The 25,467-nt window shown below is 38.3% G+C and overlaps 1 protein-coding gene across 9 annotated transcripts in view; it reads left to right on the forward strand.

Annotated features, from left to right (window-relative positions):
* The window catches only part of CHN1 (chimerin 1), a 194,544-nt gene extending 169,283 nt beyond the window's left edge, over window positions 1-25,261 (forward strand). For all 9 annotated transcript variants that reach the window (XM_032292893.1, XM_032292895.1, XM_032292891.1 and 6 more), the window contains 6 exons: window positions 1,600-1,684; window positions 12,646-12,819; window positions 13,533-13,610; window positions 16,007-16,144; window positions 22,875-22,980; window positions 24,377-25,261. In XM_032292893.1, the coding sequence (XP_032148784.1) occupies window positions 1,600-1,684; window positions 12,646-12,819; window positions 13,533-13,610; window positions 16,007-16,144; window positions 22,875-22,980; window positions 24,377-24,548 (753 nt within the window). In that variant the 3' untranslated portion in view covers window positions 24,549-25,261. The remainder of the gene's footprint in view (window positions 1-1,599; window positions 1,685-12,645; window positions 12,820-13,532; window positions 13,611-16,006; window positions 16,145-22,874; window positions 22,981-24,376) is intronic.
* The last annotated feature ends 206 nt before the right edge of the window (window positions 25,262-25,467 follow it).

Raw genomic sequence — 25,467 nt, forward strand, 5'->3', positions numbered from 1 at the left:
TCCTTGCCTACACCTACGTCCTGAATGGTTTTGCCTAGATTTTCTTCTAGGGTTTTTATGGTGTTAGGTCTTATGTTTAAGTCTTTAATCCATCTGGAGTTAATTTTAGTGTAAGGCGTCAGGAAAGGGTCCAGTTTCTGCTTTCTGCACATGGCTAGCCAGCTTTCCCAACACCATTTATTGAACAGGGAATCCTTTCCCCACTGCTTGTTTTTGTCTGGTTTGTCAAAGATCAGGTGGTTGTAGATATGTTGTGTTGCCTCCGAGACCTCTGTTCTGTTCCATTGGTCTATATCTCTGTTTTGGTACCAGTACCATGCTGTTTTGATTACTGTAGCCTTGTAGTATAGTTTGAAGTCTGGTAGTGTGATGCCCCCCGCTTTGTTCTTTTTGCTTAGAATTGACTTGGCTATGCAGGCTCTCTTTTGGTTCCATATGAAGTTTAAGGTGGTTTTTTCCAGTTCTGTGAAGAAGGTCATTCTACCAATATTTTTCTATCTGAGTTAACCTAGAATGCCTTTTCTTTCCTATATATAAAAGGGATAGCTATCTTAACATATGAATCCTTTCTTCTTTGGGGATTCCTTTCTTTTGGAAGATAAATAATAGTAGAAAGAACCTTTATGAGCTGGAATGGTTAGTGAATAATTACTGTACTCAAACAAGGTTTCTGATGAACAATAGCTTCTGTATTTTCTAAAATATATTCATTCTCTTTGCTAACATAATAAATATCAAATATTTTAAATGGAAGTTGGGCCTTTTTGATGATTCTGATGTGACCCATCAATAAGTATCACCTTTAATGTCTGTGATCCTACTCATGGTCACAGAAGGTAAATTATCTGAAAAAAAATCCTGACAAGACCCAAGACATATTCTATATGGCTCCTCATGCCTTTTCATGTCATAGTACTGTAGAAATAGCATAGTACATAGAAAGGCCAGTATTTGTATAGATTAGAGTGCTTGCGCCTGAGGGGACGTTGGAAAACTCCACTATGTAAATAGTTTTCAAAAATAAGTTACAGAATATTAATCTGATTTATCATTCCTAAAATGAAGAAGAAATCAAGCTCTGAAAAAAATGTTAACTGTTTGTCAGTTTCACTCAACCAAGGTTCTTCTAAATGCAGCCATGTTGCCCCTTCATTATTAACTGTGGGCTGGGCCTGTAATCCCAGCACTTTGGGAGGCAGAGGCAGGCCAATTGCTTGAGCTCAGGAGTTCAAGACTAGCCTGACCAACATGATGAAACCCTGTCTTTACAAAAAATACAAAAATTATCTGGGTGTGGTGGTGTGTGCCTGGAGTCCCAGCTACTCGGGAGGCTGAGGTGGGAAGATCACTTGAAGGAGGTTGAAGCCACAGTGAGCTATGATAGCACCACTGCACTCCATCCTGGGTGACAGCGAGAGACTCTCTCTCTCTCTCTCTCTCTCTCACTCACTCACTCACTCTCTCTCAGTAGATAGATAGATAGAGAGAGAGACAAACAGACAGATAGAATCTGTGGCTTGTATATTAGTACTTTGATATGAAACAGTCTTCTCATCCATGTGTTTCCCCTCTCCTGACTTTGCCCCTCTTTTTTTTCAGGTACATACGTTCAGAGGGCCACACTGGTGTGAATACTGTGCCAACTTTATGTGGGGTCTCATTGCTCAGGGAGTGAAATGTGCAGGTAAGACCTCTGCTCTTGTCTCCTGATTGAATCAGTTGTGAAGTTATAAGAGGTAAGGTAGAAGGAGACTTGCTATTGTACATATCCAGTAGGCCGGATCCTGGTTTGGTCTTACTCACCTGCAGTGGTCCAGATTCTCAGGCAGCCCACTTTGGAAATTTGATATTTTATCTGCCCTTAACCTTCTTGCACTTGATGGACGGCTCACTGGGGATCTGGCATTAGTCCACTGAAAGGAGAGAAGTCAGCTTGTTCAAAAAGTCTGATAAAAGGAGATAAAACTAAGGCAGTTATATTTAATACTTGCCTTTGATGTTGCAGTAACTAAATTTATAAAAATGATTTTTTTAAAGCAATGTACAGGGACCTATGATTGTTGCCTTGGAAACTGAATTTTAAAGATAACTTGTTAAGCTGGGTTGTCCTTACTAAATTTTTGTGAAATCAAATTGAAGCTTTAAAAATCTGTGAATTCATCTTCAAAGATGGTTACCAAATTCTGAAAAACCATAGTCACTAATATTTTCTGTGTGACATTTTGAAATCAAATACATCAAATATTTTTTGTAAAATATGACCATGAAAATTTAGATATAAATTTAGAAACCATAAGATTTCACATACAGAAATAACCAACACTAAGATGTATTGAGATACTTTGTGAAATAAAGTACTTATTTATATCATGTGAAATCCATTTGTATAGAACAACTATCTGAATACTGGCCATTTATCCAAATTACTCTAAATTCTGACATAGGCTTAAAAATAATCATGTAAATTTAAATGTCTAGTAATTGGTCATAAAAGTTTCCTTCTACTATTTAATTTGTAAAACTAAAAAGTATCTTCTTACATGTCTTTTAGCATGAAGCTTTACACTAAAAAATATACTAAGAGTAAAGTATTTCAAAACGGTAACTATGGTAACTGTCAGATTTATCACTATAAACATCATTTCTTTTGTGGCATGATTTTTAAATGGAATCTTTTTGTTGTCCATTATGTGCAGAAATTTCTGAGGTCTGAGTCTTTTCATTTCTAAATTGCATTTCCTTTGAATAGCAAGGTATACTATGTGTTGCACAAAAATGTTTCAAGTCATTCTTCTTTCAGTTATTCCCTTAGCATCACTAAAGCATAATAAGGTTCCAGGCATATGTCACTAGTCAAGGATCTTCCTGCCCCAGGAAGTGGGATAAGAATCTCACAGGTGTGGACTTAGAGCTGTGCAGAGGTATTTGTCAGAGAGCGCCTCAGCTCCCAGTCGAAGCTTAGAGTGAATGAGGAAAGCCTTGCTGTGGCTGGTGGTTATCCAGAGTTAGGATAGGGAACCATCCTGAAGAAGGCCATGGTTGTGCTTTTGCACTGGAGGGAAACAGAAGAATGAAAAGTGTTGATAAAATGGAGGTATTGAGGCAGTCTGCATTGCAGTTTCACAAGGCAAATGGAACAATGGTCTTAAGGCAAATGGAACAATGGTCTTAATGAGCCTGGTTTCCCTTTATGAGACAGTCTTGACCAGCTGATACTCTGTAACAGTTTCTTAAATGTTTTATGACTGTCACAAACTTAAAAGCTTTTCTTTCATGAGTAAGGGTGTATGTCATTTACATTTTGAAAAAGTGAAGGCCATCTACATAAGAATTCTTAGCTATTAGCAGAGAATGGGTACAGCACCTATGAATAATCTTTGGCAATATACTATAACCCAAATCAATTTGGAAAGAAATGTTTTGGAATATTTTTCATGACAATAATGTGGAGGAAAAGAGGAAGAATTCATCCCCATCTCCATAGCCACCCACATTAATAGCTTCTACCTCTTATTATGAGTAAAGGTCAGGAATTGAAAGGAAAGCCTTAAGGAGATTTTTCATTTTATGTTATATCTTGTCCTCAAAGACATTATGTTCAGTGTGATTTGAACCATATTAATGTGTAACACAAGCACAAGTCAACCCATTTTGAAAACACAGAAGGCTGGGATTTGAATTTGTTCTGTTTTCTGTGACAGCTGATTATATTTGGATTGACAGTGGGGTTCTTAGCTTTAAAGTGGCTTTGAGGCTCATCTGGCCTTTGAATATCTACTTTAAATCCAAATGCAAAGAATTGAGAATTTAAAGAGAGAGTGCACACTAGCTGTGGTAAGCTGAAGAATAGCTCCCCTGAGATGTCCACTTCTAATTCCGAGAACATGTGACTATGGTAAGCTGAAAAATAGCTCCCCCAGAGATGTCCACTTTTTTCTTTTTTTTGAGACACAGTCTCGGTCTGTTGTCACGCTGGAGTGCAGTGGCACGATCTCAGCTCAGTGCAACCTCTGCCTCGCAGATTCAAGCAATTCCCCTGCCTCAGCTTCCCAAGTAGCCGGGATTACAGGTGTGTGCCACCATGACTGGCTAATTTTTTGTATTTTAGTAGTGACGGGGTTTTACAATGTTGGCCATGCTGGTCTTCATCTCCTGACCTCGTGATCTGCCCACCTCAGCTTCCCAAAGTGCTGGGATTACAAGCGTGAGCCTCCGCACCTAACCGAGATGTCCACTTCTAATTCCTAGAACAACATTCCTTATTCCTTTCGTGGCACAAGGAATACTGCAGATGTAATTTAAAATCAGGATATTGAGTTGGGGCTGCTATCACAAAATACCACAGACTGGGCAATTTATAAATAACGGAAATTTATTTCTCACAGTTCTGGAGGCTGAGAAGTCCAAGATCAAGCTGCCAGCAGGTTCAGTGTCTGGTGAGGGTCCAAGCTCTGCTTCCAAGATGGCACCTAGAAAGCTGTGTACCCCAGAGGGGAGGTACCTAGAATGCAATGTCCTCATGAGGTGGTAGAAGGCAGAAGAGTATAAAAGGGGCCAACTCCCTCTGTCAGGCCCCTTTGTAAGAGCACCTAATCCCATTCACAGGGGAGGAGCCCTCATAACCTAATCACCTCTTAAAGGCTCCATCTCTTAATACTGTCACATTGGCAACACCTGAATTTTTGAGGGGATACTTTCAAACCACAGCAGGGAGAGTACCTGTATAGTATATAAAAAGATTGTCAAGGGAGGCCCAGTATAATCACACTTAAAAGGGTTCTTATAAAAGGGAGACGAGAGGTTGGGAGTCAGAGAAAGATGATACAAGGACAGAAGGAGAGGTCAAGGGAAGGGAAGATGCTATGCTGCCGGCTTTGAAGACAGAGGAAGGAGCCAAAAGCCAAGGAATGCAGGTGGTCTCTGGAAACTGGAAAAGGCAAGGAAAGAGATGGATTCTCCCCTAAGCCTCCAGAAGAAATGCAGACCTGCTGACACTTTGATTTTAGCCCAGCGAAAGCGATTTTGAACTTCTGACCTCCAGAATTGTAAGATAATGTATGCTTGTTGTCTCAAGCCAGGAGTTTGTGGTATTAATAATTTGTTATAGCAGCAGTCATAAACGAATACACTAAGCACCAAACACTAAAGGCATTCTTTCCAAAGAAAAATGGCAGGTTTACTGTCTATCAGAAAAGAAACGTATTTATCTGCCTTTGATGCCTGAGACAGCCTGCTTTGTTCTGGCTTCTTTTTTCAAAATTCACCAAGGCAAAAGAGAGCTTGTCAGGAATGTTTAAAGGAGTATTTGCCAAAAGCAGCAATTTTGTATCCCTCACCACAGCCCTTTTTTTAAACATCATGTAAAGGTATTGGGTGATGTTCCAACCACCCGGCTGGCAAGTTGCTGTAGGAGTCAGACTAAATCCAGCTAACACCAAGCAGCTGGCCCTTCAGGACTGAAAGCGCTGGTTTGCCGCTAAGCACACTGCAGCAATGAGGACAACTGAGGGAGCAGCAGGGACCATCATGACAATGCTAATCATTTCATTACGTGGACTGTTCAAGACCAAGGAGTGCAAGGTGACATCCCAGGTATTACACGGTCTCACCCACCAAAGTCACCCTCTAGCCTCCTTTGAAGTGAATAAAGTGATGTTTCGAGGGCATAGCTAACTGCAGATTGGGAATGGTGCCCCTCGGGCTAGAATATTTATGACCCAAGTAGGTAGCCATTAAAAATCAAGTTCAAAGGATGGTCGTTGTTCATTTAGAATAGTTTCTTTGAATAGTTTTTTCTTTATGAAGGGCAAGCTTATAGGTTAATCTGTTGTTATGTAATCACTGAGACGGAAACATTCATCTTTAAAAAAATGACCATTATTCCAGCAGCATTCCTGAATTGTTTCCATTTTAGCCTTACCAGAATATTCTAAGAAATTAAGAAGGATAATTATTTCAAATCAGATATATCAGTTTAATGTTGGTTATTTGTGAAAGTGATTTCATATTTTCAGTGTATCATTATCATTGCTGCTTCCAAAGGGAAATGGCAGCAGTTTTCCTAATAATAATGTATAAGTATTTATTACTTCAGCTTTACAAGCCCTTTTAGGTTGAAGAAAGTAAGTGGAAGTAACGTTTTTAACTACTGTTTTGATTGATTGTACCTAAAAAGTTAAATGTTTGTCCTTGTAAGCCAGTGAGAAATTGGTAAGACTTCCTTAAAAGTTTCATGGAGCCCCTTTGGTTGAAAACAATATTTTCATCAATATTCCAAAGAACAAGGCCTTCTTCTTAATTTTGCTTATGAAAGTAATGACCTCTGATGCATATTAGAATACAAATTATTCCACTTTCCTGTGGGAGGAAATAACTAAGATGTTTCAAAACAAATTTTTATTTGCCATTATTTAAAATATGAACATTCAGAGAAAATTATATTTTCAAATCTTAATGTAGTTATGTTATCTTTTAATCAAATATAAGTATCTGCTATTCCTTTCAAAAAATTGATTTCTTTGCTTTCTGGATATAAAACGTGTTTTAGCAAAATCAAGCCCCAGAAAATCTAAGAGTAACCTAAAGTTGGTAGTCTAAGTAATAGAAATATTTTTTAAGAAAGTATATAATAAAATGTGACTTGACTTTTTTATTCCTCCTTTCATACATTTATTCTATGCTTATTAACTTGAGAAATTGGAAGGGGCAAATGTGGTTTAATAGTAACATAAAAATAACCTACCAAACCAAGAGATTCAACAAATGAAATCTTTTATAGACCTTTTATTATTATTATTATTATTATTTGTAGTATAGAACTTCCCTGAGAGAAATGGAACTATATAGGAGTTATATGACTTTAATAAATAAGTATAAAAAACAAATAAAGCCTTAATGGCATACTGAAATATTGATATACGGTGAGTCCCTGAAGCAGCAGTTTTCAGAGCAAGCTCAGGGCTAATGAACTGCACTGTGAATGTAAGTGTATAAAAAGATGCTTTATTTTAATGACTTTGCCCTGTCTTTGGCAAAGACTTCATATCCAGTACTTTCAAAAATTTAGCCTTTGAGATATATTGTTAAAATTGAGCATAATATATTAATATTTTTCCCATAGTTTTATCTTATTTAAATAAAAGAGAGAATATCAATTTAGAAAACATTTCCCTCTTCCTTAAATACCTAAATCTGAGCTCACTTATCACTTTATCCAGTTTTCACAAAGAAGCTTAGGAACCTGCTGATGTTTAAAGCAGGAGATGAAGGCCGGGCGCAGTAACTCATGCCTGTAATCCCAGCACTCTGGGAGGCTGAGGCAGGCAGATGATCTGAGGTCAGGAGTTCAATACCAGCCTGGCCAACATGGTGAAACCCCATCTCTACTAAAAGTACAAAAAATTAGCTGGGTGTAGTGGCACGTACCTGTAGTCCCAGCTACTAGGGAGGCTGAGGCATGAGAATCACTTGCATCTGGGAGGCAGAGGTTGCAGTGAGCCAAGATCACACCATTGACTCCGGCCTGGGTGATAGAGCAGGATCTTGTCTCAAAAAAAAAAAAAAAAAAAAAAAAGATGGATGACTCCAAACATTCAAAGGAAAAAAGTCAACACCAAACCATTAATGCCATTCAGGTGTTTTAATATTTTGTGGATGCATCACAATTTCACTTTTTTGCTCTCTACTGGACTTTTATACATGGGGAAAGAATATGACAAAACAAATTTTATCGCTGCTTTTTAAAAATCCTACCAGATCAATCATATATATATAGACATCTATAAGGGGACTCATTTAGGTAAAATATAGCAATGTTTTTTAAACTCAAATCTATACAATGAATAATGGGTATATAGACTCAAGTCTATACAAATGAACAATATACATTTTTGAATAAGAGGTTGAAAATAGCAAATTCATTTTCAATGATGAAAAATATAACTATGAGTACATGATGTACTGTATGGTGTACATGATGTACTGTATGGTATACGTGGGGAAAAGTGGTATGTGTGACTCAGTGGCAAGAGCACAGGCTGGGAATCAGCAATCCAAGATTTCAAAGTCAGTTCTACCCCTTTCTGGCTGAGTAACTTGAACAAGTCATTTAGCCTCTGTCAACCTCATTGTCTTCAGCTTGAAGTGAAGATATTCGGATAGCTTTTTACCAAGAGCCCCTCTGACTCAATCTGTGACCTGTGTGTGTTACACTTAAAGTATGAGGTCCATCAACACTATTATTAGATTATGAAGCTTGTTGAATTTCATACTGTTAAAACATTGTTATAAGAGTTCTTCCAGTTCTGGACAAGATGGATAAATATGCTTTCTTTTATTCCTCACAATAATTATAACAAAAGACCCTGGACAAAACATATGTATCAACTATCAGAAGACTCTGAAAGTTGGAAGGCAGACTAAGCACCTCAGGGTTCCAGAAACAACCTAGCAGCGAGTTCCCTGGTGACTGATTTTGCCTGTCTGTTTTACCTCCAGCGTATCCCAACCTCGGCACTAGAGAACCCCACGGACCATAAATGCCAACAGGCAGAGATTAAAAATAATCCCCCCAAAAGCCCGCTCTTTCTAGCCAAAGCACTGGGAAAAGGGCAGCCCAGCAGCACAGGAACTTTTCAGCCACACCTTCCATTCCCTAGGTAAACAGAGACCCTTCTGCTGCACCTTCTCAGTGGATGCTACATCAGCAGAGTCTGTAGGTGCAACGTTGTTTCCCACCGCCACCTTGCAATAGCAGTGGTGCACTCTCCTATAAACCTGTGAGTGGAACCCTAGCTTCCATTCCTGCCTTGCAGAAACTGGTATTCCTCCTTTACTGAGCTTTTGTGCAGTATCCTGACTTTCTTCCCCACCCTATAGTAGAAGCAGTACCCTCTCAGCCCAAGTCTATGGGCAGAGCTCTATCTTCATCCCTAATCTGCAGTAATGAGGCAGCTGAGAGTGGTCAGAACTCTATTGTCTATGCCCACCCTGCAGTTACATGTAAAGTAGTACTACCCAACCAAGTTTGTGGGCACAGCTTTGACTTCCACCCTACCTGCAGTACCTCTCTCTCCCACCCAGTGCCACAGAGAATGTAGAGCAAAGTCTTGCTATTTGGGTAATACACAAGTGGGGCAGGCACAATAGCACTGCAGTAGCATTAAAAAAAACTTCATAAACGAGGTTGAGATTTGGACCACGTCCTACAAAAGTGCATTCTAAATCCAAACAGATTGGCTACAGGCTACTATTTTAAAGATTTAATAGGAATCATAGTCAAATAATACTCAAAATATCAAAAATACAGTTCAGGGTTGCTCATCAAAAGTAACTGTGGAAATAACCAGGACAATCTTAAGTAAAAAAGGACAATTGACAGACACCAGCACCAACATCAAAATGACACAGATGTTGGAATTATCAGACAAGAAAAGCAGCTATCATAAAAATTCCTCAACAAGCGCTTATGAACACTCTTGAAACAAATGAAAAAAATAAGAAATATCAGAAAAAGAAATAGATATTAGGCAGAACCAAATAGAAGTTTTAGAACTGAAAAATAACTGAAAGGAACTCACTGGATTATGGGCTCAATAGCAGAACAGACATGACAGAATGAAGATGAACTTGAAGTGAAGATCAGTAGAAATTATCCAAGTCAAACAACAGAGAGTAAATTTATTTACCTCTTTTTAGAGCCAGGGTCTCGCTCACAGGCTGGGGTCAGTGGCGTGACCATAGCTCACTGCAGCCTTGACTACCTGGGCTCAAGCCGTCCTCCCTCCTCAAGCCTCGTAAGTAGCTGGGACTATAGGCATACACCACCACAACCAGCAATTTATTGTAGTTTTTGTAGAGACAGGGTCTTACTATGTTGCCTAGGCTTGTCTCAAACTCCTGGCCTTAAGCAATCCTCCCATTTCAGCCTTTCAAAGTGCTGGGATTACAGGTGTGAGCCACCATGCTTGGCTTAGAAAACAGATTTTAAAAAGTGACCCGAGCCTCAGAGACCAGTGGGACAATAACAAAAGTTTAGCATTTGTGTTGTTGGAATCCCAAAAGAAGATAAAGAATGAGAAGCAAAAAACAATATTTGAAAAAAATAATAGCTGAAAACTCCCCAAATATTGTGAAAGCAGTCAAGAGAGAAATGAACAGTGCAGATATGGAAGCATCTATATCCCCAGTTACCCAATTCCTTTTCAGGACGTGGCTTTCACATCTGACAGTTTTTAGCCTTGACTTCAACTTAGTTTTTGACATTAAGCTGATTGACAACCTTGAGGTAGTACATAGAAAAGGCCTCTCAAAATGTTATTTCATTTCCTAAATAATAACATAGTCATGGTAAACACAGTTTACTACATGCATGCATTTTACATATATTAACATTGAATCCTCACATGAACGCTAATAAATAAACACTATTATTTTTCCCATTTTACATAACTGAGGTACAGGAAGTTTGAGCATCTCACTCAAAATTACGCAGCTAATAAATTCTAGACTGAACTCTAGTTATAAAAGTTACCCAAAACGTTAAAATATTCAGGAGGCAGGAGATCTTTTAAGTGGACAGTTTGCCATTGGTTTGCTTATGATTGAATCAGAACTCTTATGTATGCTCTAATACAGAGATAAAGAAGAATTAGGTTGCGATTCTGAAGTCGTTTGGACATTAACAGTACGGAATAGTGTTGGATCATTTGTTCGGATGGTGTAGATTGAGCTCTTTGTTGTGGAAGCCATCCTGTGTTCACAAGCTGACGTTCCTTAGGGGTGAAACATTTGGACATTAACAGTACGGAATAGTGTTGGATCATTTGTTCAGATAGTGTAGATTGAGCTCTTTGTTGTGGAAGCCATCCTGTGTTCACAAGCTGACGTTCCTTAGGGGTGAAACATTTGGCACTCCTAGCACTGTTGGTGCCATCTTCCACATGCCTGGCTTTGCATATGGAGGTGCTCAGTACATATGAATTCTTTTCCTAGAGTTGCCACAGGCCTTAAGTTCTTATTTCAAGTTGGCCGTGTCTACACATTTAATGAAACAACAATGTTATTTGTAAGTTTTGGCTAATTTTCCTTGTCTCTGTTAACTGTTACCACTATATATAACTAGATCACAGCTAATAACTTTTCCTAAAAGTCATGATAATGATCACCAGCATTTGTCTAGCATTTTACAACATGCAAACCACCTGAATGCATTGGCTTATTAATTCTCATAACAATTTTGTGAGGTGAATATTAGGATCCCCTTTCTGCCAGAAACAGCAAGCAAAACTGAATGGCATTGTGTGATTTTCAAACTGGCTTCATTAAGACTTAGCTATAAATTGTATATGCGCCACTTGGACTGGATTTACAAGAAGTCAGCATCAAGTTTTTATGAACTTAAAAACAAATGGGTTATGTTTTTTTTTTTAAACACAAAGATGACATTTATTTTAGTTGAATTATTTAGCTATGGTTTCTCACTCTGCGGTCTAATTTAACAAAATATTTGTATTCCTCTCTATTCCATCTAAAATTTCTTTGTGCTTTTCTTGTTGAAAAGTAAAATGTCTCACAATATTAACTAGAAACGGTTTGCTTTCTGGCATCTTTGAAGTTATAACTAAGTAAAATTACAAAGCAAAGGAGTAACTTCAGTAGAGGAAGTATGTGTCTAGGTGTTAAAATTGTGGACCAACTAGGGGCTTCCAGATAGCTGAACATGTGGTGGTTCCTAGAGGTCAGTGCACCCAGGGGGGGCATGGAACCCCCACACCGCTTTCCCCATACCTCATCCTATACATCTCTTCATCTATATCCTTTGTAATTAAACAGTAAACTTTTTAAAATGTGGATTCTAGACTCATCTGTAGGTTTGAGTTCTGCTCCTCTGTGTACTAAATGAATGGTCTTGCATAAGTTACTTAACACTTGTACTTAGTTTTCTCAGATATAATATGAGGGAAAAAGTACATGTACTTTTTTCATAGAAATACATGTTTCATAGAACTTTGTTAATTTAAATGAAATAATAAATGTAAAGCACTTAGAATAGTGTCTGGCACTAGTAAGCCATCAATAAATGTTCGCTGGTAATAGTATAGCAATAAATAATAGTTCCAGCTATTTCTAGTTGCTGGGGGAATTATATATTAGTTATCATATATATATAGAACAGATTACGGATAGATACAAACATGAGTAGCACCATTTTAAGAGGGCCCTGGATACTCCTACTTTTGGAAGTCCAATTCCGCTTTATATCAAATATACCTAAAATATAGTTATACCCCACATTAAATATAATTTTAATGTAACTTTAAAGAAATGGGTTTTTTATTGGCTATTTGACATATTTTGTGGACGTTGAATTAAACACTAATTTTGATTTTTTGTTGTATTCTCCTGAGACCATACAGCAATTAAGTGATGAACCATGAGCTAGAATTCTGGTCTCCTGGCTGATAACCAGAATTTTCCAGGAGAAAAGATGAGAATATTGTTTTCCCACCCAGAAAGAACTGCTGGAGTCTAATCCACTTTAAAACCCAATTCAAGCTGGAGGGCCTTTTGCTAAAGTTAACACCCCAGAATGCTCAAAACTCTGAAAGTAATATTGAATGTTTCCTTTCTTTCTTCTTTTCTTAGATTGTGGTTTGAATGTTCATAAGCAATGTTCCAAGATGGTCCCAAATGACTGTAAGCCAGACTTGAAGCATGTCAAAAAGGTGTACAGCTGTGACCTTACAACGCTCGTGAAAGCACACACCACTAAGCGGCCGATGGTGGTAGACATGTGCATCAGGGAGATTGAGTCTAGAGGTGAGACATTTCCAATGTGGGCTGCCCTGGCCTCCATTCCCTTCCAGTACCAGTCCTAATGCCTTTGGGATACCTCATTGCACAATGCGGTTGTCTTCTGTAATTTGTGGGGGAATGGTTTCCTATGTCAAGTGACCTCAAAGACTGAAATGAATTAATTTAACAAGTAATTAAATAGCTTGATTTCAAGGTACATTTAACCAAGTATAGCAAATATGCTTAAAAATATATTTATAGATGATGCTTCCCGTCTGCATTTGACTGGTAAAGACAAATTCATTTTTCAATTTTTACATTTTTCTTTGGTTCAAGAAGCAAAAGTGTAAATGCTCTACTAAAACTATCTAAAGCTGAAAACAGAGCTGCATCCTAATTATTCTTTCCCACTTGGGAAAAACAGGCCTATATTTTATCTTTGTCTTCTGTTATGTAAAAGACTTTATGATGTAACTGGGGTGATAAATTATTTCCCTTAGGACTTAACATATTTGATTTAATTAGACCAAATGATGAGCCAGATGATATTCAGGTGACAATAGGTAAGAGTAAGAACTGTGCGTGAAATGGTTTTATTTTAGGAGAAAAGTGTGAAAAGATTTCTAAACATGTATATTTTATTCCTTCTGACACATTACCTCCCAACTTAAAGTATGAGAAGTTAAAATCTGAAGAAAAGGCATAATTCAAAGAAACTAACTAGTTTTATTTTTCAGGTCTTAATTCTGAAGGACTATACCGAGTGTCAGGATTTAGTGACCTAATTGAAGATGTCAAGATGGCTTTCGACAGAGGTATGTTTTTCAGAATGTTCTATAACTTAGGACAATAATACTCTTTGCTAAAAAGCACAATTTCTTATGAGGTAGTTTTTGCATCATTTTTCTAAATCACTGATGGTTATATACCAAATTTAAAAACTTAGCTTATAATGTATTCTTTTTTATGAGTTGTAACTATTAAACAGTCAAATTTCAGAATGCAAAAGAAGTATAAAGATTCAGTTTGTGACTGATATTTGAGGATCCAAGGCTGGTCCATGTTTACCAAAATATACACAGAGCAATTACATTTACCAAAAATGATAGAGAAAAGAGTGGGATCTATTCCATTACAGATCTCAGGCTTCTTGGGTGTGAGTTAACCCACCTCACCCTGCCTGTCATCCATGCCCCTCTGGCATCCTCATCACCATCTTCAGTGAGCTGAGACCCAAGCCCAGACTCATGTGTTGGGGCCAGAAAGCTGAAGAGAAGCTTTAGGGGCCTTCTGCGGGGGACCCACCCACCACTGTAGGGAAAGGGGCCCAGTCAAAGAAAAGCTCAGTGGAGCTTAATTTTCTTAGCTAACATTTAGATTAAGATTTGCCTCCATGGTTCTCCAATTTGCTTTAAGGACTAGAACAAATGGTTCCAGAGAAGACCTGTAGCCTTGAATACAGGAAGTAAAGGAGTAAGGGTTAGTGATCCACTTTCCTTTACAAGTACGTATTCTAGTTCTATCACACAGACCTCTCCCATTCACAGACCTCTTACAGGCAACAGAGGCAGAAAGCAAAAATAATTAAATATTTATTACCAACCTGAGGGAATCTAGGCCAGCCCAAGTATGTGATAAGAGCAAAGAAAGGGAGATGAAGTAACGGTGTATTCACTCCAGAAAGCATCAGGAAGAGCAGTCCTGACTCCATGCCAGGTTGAATGGGAAGAAGCATCTTTTTACTCTGGAAGCTCTGCAACTGAGCATGTCCATTCCCAGCCTCTGGCTACAAGTCTCAAAAATAAATTCACACTGACAAAGAAACTGAATCTTCCTATGGACCCGAGAAAGCAAATAAATGGCACAGTTTCCTGTATTGAAAATATGAGACAACCATTTCGTAACCTGAAAACACCAGTAACAGATTTTAAAATTCATAAAGTGCTCACTTTGGCTCCCTGTAACCACATTGCCAGGGGCCAGTCTTTGGCCTCCCAAGGGAGGTGTACCGGCAATCACCTGCAAGATCTGTAGAAATGATGCAAAGGATTTTAACAAGGGTTACAACAAACCGGTGTCTCGGATCATTAAAATCAGTTCTGTATATAAATGCTGCCCAATTCCATGAGTGTTCAAAGGGATAAGATATCAAATAAACAGAGCAAAATAATTTGGAGTAATTAAGGATGTTCACTTCTGGGAGGCATAAATCTCAAGTAATGAGATCCAAGAAAGAAGCCAGGATCCAGAGGATGCTGGAATGAACTCATTAAATTCAAGAGCCAAGGTAAAAAGGCAAGTTTGGGGAAATCTTCCCCAGCTTAGGAAATAGTCACTGAATGGAAAGCTGACTACTCTGAGGTCAGAAGCTGCCATTACACTTCTGCTACATTTTATCCTTTGGTGGAATCACAGATATTTGTGTGACAGGTGCTGTGAGAGATCCATGGTCAAAGCAAATAAAATCTTGTGAGCTTTACCCCAGAAGAGCCCTAGTCTGGTTGAGACAAGAGCAGAAAGAAAAACAATTGGGAAACAGAAATGTTATAAACTGTGCTGACATGGTATAACCCTACTTAGAATGTAGTATGAGGAGATCAGATTCCAGGATTTGTTTACATTATTTTAAAACAGAAAATAGGTGAATAGATAAAACAGATGGAAGAATCTATTTGTGTATTTGTATATACTTACTAAAAAGTAGATTTTAAAAGAACCAGTTTAATAACAACATACATAGTAAGCCCCAGCATGTTACTCTTTTAGGCTCCTAGCTTGTTTAAATCTATTTTCCACTAATTTGTTAACTCAAAAATATTTATTAAGCAGCTACTATATTCCAGGCACCATGTTCTTTACTTTAGATATGATGGTTAACCATGTATGCTTGGTCCTTACACTCATGAAGGGTTCACATTAAATAATAATCACACAGTGGTTATTGATTTTAATAAGGGATATAAAGGAAAATATTAATAACTGGGGAGCTTAACCTGTCTGGTAGGGCAGGTGAGGCATGCTGGAGATCAAAAGAGGCTCTTTCACAGAAAATTAATCATTATTATGTAACATGTAGCACACTAAATAAACTATGTTAAAAACTGAAGCATTGCTCATCTTTAAAATCTGATTTGTATACAGAAAGGTCATTCATTAAAACAGTGCTGTGAATCCAGATATTTACTTTTGTTTCTTTCAACATCCTTAAAAGATGGTGAGAAGGCAGATATTTCTGTGAACATGTATGAAGATATCAACATCATCACTGGTGCACTTAAACTGTACTTCAGGGATTTGCCAATTCCACTCATTACATATGATGCCTACCCTAAGTTTATAGAATCTGCCAGTAAGTATGAATGCATGTATTCCAAATAACCTGACAAACAACCTCCTCTTGGTAATCACTCTTCCTGGGTTTCTGGCTGAGTAACTTGAATACATTTTATGAAATATTTCCTTTGTGCATCTCTCTATGGTTAATATAGTCATGAGAATTTTACATTGTTCTCTAACATAGATTATTTATGACTTATGCCATCAGAAGCTTCTTTTAATGTGCTAAACCTCATTTTCCAAAATAAGGCTTATACCAGTGCTCTTTAGATGTAGACCAGTGTTTTTGTAAAATAAAAATGAATAACTGGAAAAGTAAAATTAAAAAAAAAAAAAACATCTTTTGTTACATTCAGCAAACAAAATTTCTGTCAGATTGCTATATGTTTCTAAATTCTTATTCTCAGTTTCTGTACTTAACTTGTATGAGTTAATGCAGACTATTACAGTTAGCAAACTGGCACTGGCTCACAGATCGTACTTTAAAAAGCACTATTTTAGATCAAGAAGTTTTTTTTAAATTCTAGTTGAAATGAAAATGAGAAAAAGCAAAGGTTTATTTGTCAAATCTTATTTGTGCTGCAAAAATCATACCTGTAATTCGCACTTCATTTTTTAAAGAAGGGAATTCTTAATGGTTTTAAGTATTAGCATTACCATTTTTTGGAAAAGGTAGTCTATTTCTGTCATTTTGCTTTTCTCTCTATAAAACCATATGTTGTCTTCATCTTTAAATGATAACATCATTTCCTTAGTAACACTAATTTGCTTTTTGACTTGGGAATTTCATGAAATACAATCTTTCTTTGTTCTAAATTTTAGTTTCCCTTTCATGGCTTTTGTAGGGAGTTTTTGTGGTTAGTTCCATGGAGCCCTGATTTCTTGCAGGTCAGCTCAAGCTCCCATGTAGAGAATGGCCATGAGAATTACACTGATTTCTTTCAAAGCATTAGGTTAGAAAGCATGAAAAGTTCTAGGTCTCTAATGGACTCAGTGTTGATCATGAAAATTTGTGTGAGGGATCTCACACGTCCTTGTCTCATGGGGCAGACATTTCCTCTCCAGACAGATCATAAGTCTGATTGCCACTAATCTAGGAAGCAACACACACACACACAGACACACAGACACACACAGCCTGTGAAAAGCTGCCCAGTTTATGCTCTGATCCCCAGGACTCTGATCCCATTGAAAGTGGGTAAGTTCCACTTTCACGTTGCTTGGAAGTAAAACTGAAACTTGGCTGTATGCCAAACTCAGGGGTACACGCTCAGCAGAGGACAAAGCAGTGATGCAAACCCAGGTTCTGAACTCCACACACCACGTTATTTAGGAAGAAGTAAAAGCCAAGCCTCCTCTTGGATTCCAAGGCCTTTGACACCATAGTTCCAAATTACCTCTCCTTCTTTCCCCATACCCACCTTAGCTGCTGAAGAAAATCTCCCCTTTTTATTATTCTTCCAAATCATTTGTCATCGTTTTGGAATTTGTTTCTGAAACAGCCTTCCTGTCCAAAATTAGCAAGCACCCTTATCTCACCCCTGAGAGAACTCTGGAAACCACATCATAAGAAAGAAACTTTCACAAATCAAGGTAGAAATTTCTGCTTATAATTTCACCAATCTGGATGTCTGATTTATGTGACACCAAAAACCCTGGCATAATACCGATATATAATATAAACGTTTGTTGTGCATGTTGGATGGCGATATCCTCTTGTTTATGGAACACTGTGTCCTTGTACACTGTCTTCTGGCATTAGAGTCTGTTTCATTCTTTAGATGTGCAGATACAGCCATTCTCTTAAAAGGCAGATAAGGAAGATGAGAGAAATTAACATTTATAGAGTATATATGAGGTCCCTTGAATCCTGCTCAGCACTTTACATCCATCATGCACTTTTAGAAAGGAGGAGATGTGATGGAGTATGAGTAAATTGTGTAAGGTCACATTGCTCACTAGGGGAGGTGGCACTGGCATTCCCACACACTTCTAAGGTCAGAGCCCTTGCTTTCTCTACTCTGTCACACTGCCTGGCTCACTTGATGGAGCAGGGAATGAGACTTAGACAAGGGAAGGAGCAATGAAAGAGCCCCTTTCAAATGAGGGACAGAGAAAATTTTTTTTTCTCTCTCAGCTCCTAAAAATGTCTCTGGCATTTATTAGCATCCTTTGCCAACAAAAAAAAAATCAGAATTTACATTAAAGCTTTCTTCTACAAAAGCTGTTTGAGCTCTGCTTTCGCAGCCTTCTTGGAGGAACCTGCAGCTTAAAAGCTGGAAGGGAGTGACTGCAGGAAATGAAAAAGGAAAGCAAGGATGGAGAAGGCCAGGCCATCACACACGACAGCTTGAAGTTCTTCCAAGGCCCCTGCAGATTCCCTGATGAACTCACCTGAAGTCTGGGTTCACTCACCCCTCCTTCCTCAGTTCCTCTCCCCACCATTTAAGACATTGCTACCCTAGAATACAAAGGCCAGGAAGACAGGTGCCTCTCACAGAGCCTCCAATAACCCAGCCTTATGGGTGCTTCCTGTCACGATGGAAACAGCACTACCAAAGCTGAGCTCCTGGTGGCAATGAGGGCAGAAATCTTCTTCTAGCCAAGGACTCAGAGAGCTGTGTTCCCAGAACATCTTAGAAAAGCTACATGTCTCAGTGTGTAACCTTGAGTGAGTCAGATCAACGCAAAACCCAGGGTTCTTGGTGGTAAGCAACTTAAAATCTCCAGAAGAGAAGCCTGGGAAAGAGAACTTATTAGTGTTTCCTCAGCTCTGCCACTGAGCCACCACTTTTGGTCAGCTAAGTTTTAATCTTCTTGTATTGGAATTTCTCTATGTAAAATTAACTAGACATACTATAGAAGAGCTTTTAATTAGATCTTGATGGGCTTAGACTTGTTGTTTCCTTCCCCAACAATGTTCACATTTTTGAGATCCTTCCAGCCCCTCCTCTAATGCCGTCTGCTCCTCCCTGGACTCCTCAGCTGCAGACCGTCTTCCTCCCAATTCCCATCACCTCTACTCAGACATCTTTACTGCCTCCTTCCTTCATGCTGGAAATTTATAATTACATCTTGTCTTCCTACTTTACTGGAATCCCTTTTAAAGAGAGGAGTTCTCACTCATGTTCCTTTTCCCACAGTGCCTGTGACAGTCCCTTACTTACATAATAGGTGTAATAAATATGATAAATAAGTGAACTTACAATTTTACATTGAGAACTGTAGGATGTTAGAGTTTGCACATATTCTAAGGGATCATGCAGCTAGACTCTCTTGTATAAAACATTCTTTTTGAAATATTTAGTTGCTGCAAGCTCACTCACTGCTTCCAGAGGCAGTCAATCCACTGATGGACGGATGTAACCACATGAAGCCCTTCTGTGTACAACAGAAATCTGCCTGTTTTTATTTAATAATTCTCTCCCATTGGCAGTGTTCTTGGCATCACCCTTTTCCTCCATGTGTGTTTTGTATATTTGACAACTGATGATGGTCATTCATCTCTAAATACATTCCATTTTGTCTGTTTATCTCTTATGCTTCTTATGGCAAAGAGTTGTGTTCTCTACAAAATGGTAATGGGTAATGCTTTTGTAAGTGGAAGAAAAGAAGAAATGAATTCCAGGGAAGAATGTTTGCTGATTTGATCTTAATACTATTCGGCGCATTTTGTCATTTGTTTCCAAATGTATACTCCAGCCTGGAGATGTAAATTTCCTCTCCCTGAACACCAGATTAATCCACAATCAGCATGTTCATTTGAATGCCTGACAGGCATCTCAGAACTTTTCCTCACCAAACCTCCTCCACCCACAGTCTTTCCCATCTCAGTTAATAGAAGCCTCATTCTTGTAGCTGCCTAAGCCAAAAACCTGGATCATTCATGATTCTTCCATTTCTCATGCATCCTTCATCAGGAATCCAATGAACTCAACCTTCAAAATATACCCAGAATGCAACAAATTCTTATCACCTTCACTGCTACCCCCTGGTTCAAGCTACTGTCAATCTTCACCTGGATGTTTTTAATAATTACTGGAATAGTCTTTCTGCTTTTATTCTTTTCCTTCCACAGTCTGTTTTCCACCTGGCAGCCAGAGTACCGATAACTGAAAAATGCATGTCAGATCATGACCTTTCTTTGTTGATAACCTTCCCATTTCTCTTAGTAAATGCTAAATCCTTAAAATAGCCTGCATCTCCTGACATGATTGAGTGCCCTGTTGCCCTTCCGACCACACCTGCTAATATTCCCCTCTTCACTCACTCCCCTGCAGCCACAGTTGACTCCCCGCTTTTCCTCAAATATTACATTCATGCTCTCCCCTCAGGATCTCTGCATGGCTGCTCCTTCACCAGCACTGTCTTTCCCCAGATCTCCACATGGCTCATTCCCATTGAGGTCTATCCTGACCACCCCACTGAAAATTTCAACCCCCCAACACTTCTGATGCTTCTTATCCTGCTGTTTTTTTCCATAGCACTTGCCTCATTCTAATATAGTGTAAACTATAATACGTCATATTCATGGTTTATTGTCAGTCACCCTCAGTAGCAAGTAAGCTCCCCATATGCGAATTGTTTTGCTAGCCCAACACCACATCTCACAGTTCTTCTCTACAGAGATTAACTGTGGAAATTAAAAGGAAGCTGGGTTATTCTTGTTTTAATTTCCAGATTTGTGTAGTTTCAAATTAATTTATCCTATAATAAAAACTAAAGCTAGGTGTGGTGGTTCACACCTGTAATCCCAACACTTTGAGAGGCTGAGACAGAAGGATTACTTGATCCCAGATGTTTGAGACCAACCCAGGCAACATAGTGAGACGGTCTCCAAAAAAATTAACATTTAGCTGGGTGTGGTGGCACACATCTACAGTCCCAGCTACTTGGGAGCCTCAGGCAGGAGGATCACTTGAGCCCAGGAGGTCAAGGCTGCAGTAAGCTGTCATCATGCCACAGCACTCCAGACTGGGTGACAGTGTCTCAAACAAACAAAAACCCTAAGTAGTAGTTTTTATAGTAAATGGAGGATTTCAGTTTCTGAGCTGGTACTACTGTTATAAATTGGCACTTTTTAAAGGCCCCAAAGTTCAGACACCGTACATTATTTATCATGGCAAAAAGTAAATAATACATTCTTCATTCAAAGAAATGAGCCAGGAACTATGAGGATGTTTTGGGTAGAGATTGTAAAATGGTCAGTTTGTTTGAATTAAAAAACTTCAGTCATTGTTTACATTCTGAAATTTATCAAATCTGCTTTAACAATGCTAGAAACTTTTCACATTCATCTTACACCAATTTTTACCTGACTTCAATTCATTATGATTGAGTTGGATTGTTTCATAAGTTAGAAACCCTAAAATTTTTGGTCTTATGTCTTGGATGTTGCATTCTGGTCAGATGTAGTCTTCCTAGCATTTTAAGGCCGCCATCCTGATTAGGACTAAGCAACACGGAGTCTCATTGACATTACCTTGAAACCTAACTCCCCTGCCTCTGCCAAGATGGAGTCTTGCTCTATCACCCAGGGTGGAGTGCAGTGGCGTGATCTTGGCTCACTGCAACCTCCACCTCCTGGGTTGAAGCAATTCTCCTGCCTCAGCCTCCACAGTAGCTGGGATTACAGGCACCTGCCACCACACCCAGCTAATTTTTGTATTTTTAGTAGAGACGGGGTTTCACCATGTTGGCTAGGCTTGTCTCGAACTCCTGACCTCATGATCTGCCCACTTCGGCTTCCCAGAGTGCTGGAATTACAGGTGGGAGCCACCACACCTGGCCTAACCCAACTTTTAAAGGCACCCTATCTTCTGACATTTGAGTAGAAGCAGGAATGTACTGTGGTGTTCTTTTTTGAGATCACAGAATTCCAAAGATGTTAATTGTTTTCAGTTATAGAAATGACTAATGAATTGAATGCAGTGTGACCTCAAAGGAATGTGCTGGAATTTTTTTCATTTGGAACTAAAACATCCAAATGTAGATGATTCTCTTCAAAGTTTACACCCTTGAAAGAGTCACATTTATTTCAGGGCTCTTGCCATCAGGCAAAACATTTGGAAGTGACTTCAAAGTCTGCTGTGCATTCTTCTGAATGTCTGAGTCATAGAAAATGTTTGCATTTTGAAGGTAGATTTGATTTTTTAATATAAAACAAAGTAATTGAAAACTAAGTAATAAAGCAAGTAAATATTGGATGGTACATGTTTGGATTTAAAAAGGAAAAAGTATGAATATCAATTAATAAGACTTTCCTGGGGTCGCAATGGGTAGTGGAGTGACATGGTTAGTATGTCATTGCTGAAAAGGGATTTTCAAAATATTTTATGCAATGTGTCATTCCTTAAGTATACCTGTAATATTCTAAGGTCACTTCATTTGAATGTATAAGTTTTTAGTCTGTGTCAACATCTGCCTGATTTTTTTATAGTTACATCCTGTATTCAGTGTCCAATTTCCAAAGTTGTCAGACTCCAAGACACTCAACTGAAAAAACTAGATGTTCCCCCCATCCCCAAAAGTCCAAGTAAATGGTGTTGCCACATTGAAACTAAGAGCCTTTGGAAATATAGACTTGAACCTTAAAAGTAATTTCTGAAGCTGTTGGACAAGGAATTATGAGGAAGCATTTCTTACCAGTTTCAGAGCATTATCACAAGAATATAATTAAGTAAAACCACTGTATCAGTTTTGTGTTAATGCTTTTCTTCTTGGTATTCAACTTGCTGTTTTAGAAATTATGGATCCTGATGAGCAATTGGAAACCCTTCATGAAGCACTGAAACTACTGCCACCTGCTCACTGCGAAACCCTCCGATACCTCATGGCACATCTAAAGAGGCAAGTCACAGACCTTGAGTCTTACACCTGTATTACATCCAGATTTTAAGGATAAAATGAAATCAAGGATGAAAGAAAGGACAAATGATCTATTGAACAAATAAATAAATGTATAGCTACATTGTCTTGTGTGAAATTTCACTAGAAGGAATGCTAAAAATATCCTGCGCAATAATACTAAATGCAGACCTGATTGTGTTACAAATGTATGTGCAGTTCCAGTATATGTTTGCAGATATGCTAGAGATGCCAATGTTCTGTCAAGGACATGCACTAATTTTTGTGGATAGAGAGAGTTGTGGCTGTAAAGACACATAATAAAGCAAGAAGAAAGCAACTTGCAAGGCAGCTCACATTTCCTATCTTCTTGCTCCAAAAAAAAGCACTTCAAACTTGGTGATGGGATTTTTGATTATTGAATTAATGTTGCCAGCACTGCAAACTGATGTAAAAAGTGGTGGAGTAAGGAACTAAGGGGTAAAGGGAGGAATGGAAAATGAAGTATTTCAGTTCGTTTGGGTTTGATGTTTTCAGGTGATCGATAGTCATGCAGCTTTTCTCCCTGCTCGCTCACCCTCCATCTCTATCAGTTGAAGCGAAGGCTTCCAAATTATATGACAAAGTTTTGGTGGTTTTAGGTTTTCGAAATATAAAACCAATCAGAAACAGAAAATTTCATGTGGCCAAAGGCATTGAGTTATGCAGAAATGGTATTTTAGTCACTCGTGAATGTTTACATTTTTCCTCTTTAAAAGCACCATGAGTTAAAACCTTTGTTTAACGTTCTTAGAATTTCACTTATAGATTCAAGTTTGCTTCCTATTTGGAGGTAATTAAGTGTTCTGCACTAAAACAAAGGAATAACTCTCAAATGATCTCCTCTGTGTTACTATGCAGTGGTCAAAAGCACAGAAACACATACCCTCCATGACGATGCTGCCACCCCATAGCCATTGCTTGTTACTGTCACTGCTGTTCTCTCCCTAGACACTTACTCAACTGTCCACTTGCAAAACTACTCTACAGCAAAGATAGCCAAAGTGAAGGGAAGGTGGGTGGATTAAATCAAGGTAACCCAGTTCCTTCTAGCTATTTGCAAATGTAGGTTTAGAACTATAGGCTGTGGGCTGTGGCAGGAGGATCCATAGATAGAACGGAATCCATACGGTCCAGCACATTAACTCGGGCTTGAGCCAGTGATCACCACAAGTTTAAATTATCTCAACATAATTTACTCTAAGGAAAGTCAGTACTTTGAAAGCACAGAGAAATAACCTAGTAGAAGAGTTGTTAAGTAGACGCAGACTTTTATTGTGAATCCTGTTTTAGTGTTCAAGCACAATGAAGAACGTACAGCTTACACAAAATCATTTATTCCTGTACTTGCATTTTTCAGAGTGACCCTCCATGAAAAGGAGAATCTTATGAATGCAGAGAACCTTGGAATCGTCTTTGGACCAACCCTTATGAGATCTCCAGAACTAGACGCCATGGCTGCATTGAATGATATACGGTATCAGAGACTGGTGGTGGAGCTGCTTATCAAAAACGAAGACATTTTATTTTAAATTTTTAATTTGAGGGGAAAAGAAATGTTTTACAGATGAAGGAATGTTTTATAGTAATTTAATTGGCTCCTATAGCTGCATTATTTCTTGATTAGAGGTTTGGGCATATAACCAGATTTAAAATGAAGGAACTTTCTGTTGTTTTTGTAGCGCCGCTCAGCTGTCTTGTAAAACAGTGAACACACGCTTTCCGGTTCTAGTAATCCTGGGTGTTTATCATGTTCAGAGACACTCAAGCTATTGCATGATTAGCCCCCTATCTGGCAAGGAAACCCCATACAGAAGAAACAACAAACCTGCACCTGCACCGCCTCTGCGTCCTGGGTAGCCTGTGGTTGTAATCCAGCATGTTTCACAGAGTAAGCCTGTTGTGACTTTGCTTTTGGGGTCTATGTCATTGGTTTCTGATGCTTGTATAAACATGCACACACAAATGGATAAAACAGCACCTCCCTGGCTGTTGCATTACCATAGACCATATCATATGACTATGTTTTGCAAATGATTTCTGGTTTCTCTTAGTTCTTCTCTAACATAGTACTTTCTTTCCAGCAAAATCAAAATGTGTTTTCAGATTTGTTACTTTAGTAAGTTATTCATACCAATAAAAAATGTACAACACAGCATTTTCTGTTAAATTATTATTGGTTTTTAGTTGTAATTTTGTATTTTTTCTGGCATGCATTTAATTTATTAAATTGGCTTTTAGAAATCAAAAATATTGATAGCTTACTTTTTCTCATAAGAATATTCAGGAAAATGTGTTTGGCCATGTATTAAATACTGAGTACTTCTTCTGACCTGTTTTGTTTACTACTAAAAGTATTGTGATAAGCTCCTAAAATAATCATTTAAAACTGCTTATAGTTAAAACACCCATTAATTGTATTTGTTTTTCTTCTTATATTACTCGGGCAGA

This window comes from Sapajus apella, unplaced genomic scaffold, assembly GCF_009761245.1.
Source record: "Sapajus apella isolate SASKATOON/1434 unplaced genomic scaffold, GSC_monkey_1.0 scaffold28, whole genome shotgun sequence".
NCBI lineage: Eukaryota > Metazoa > Chordata > Mammalia > Primates > Cebidae > Sapajus > Sapajus apella.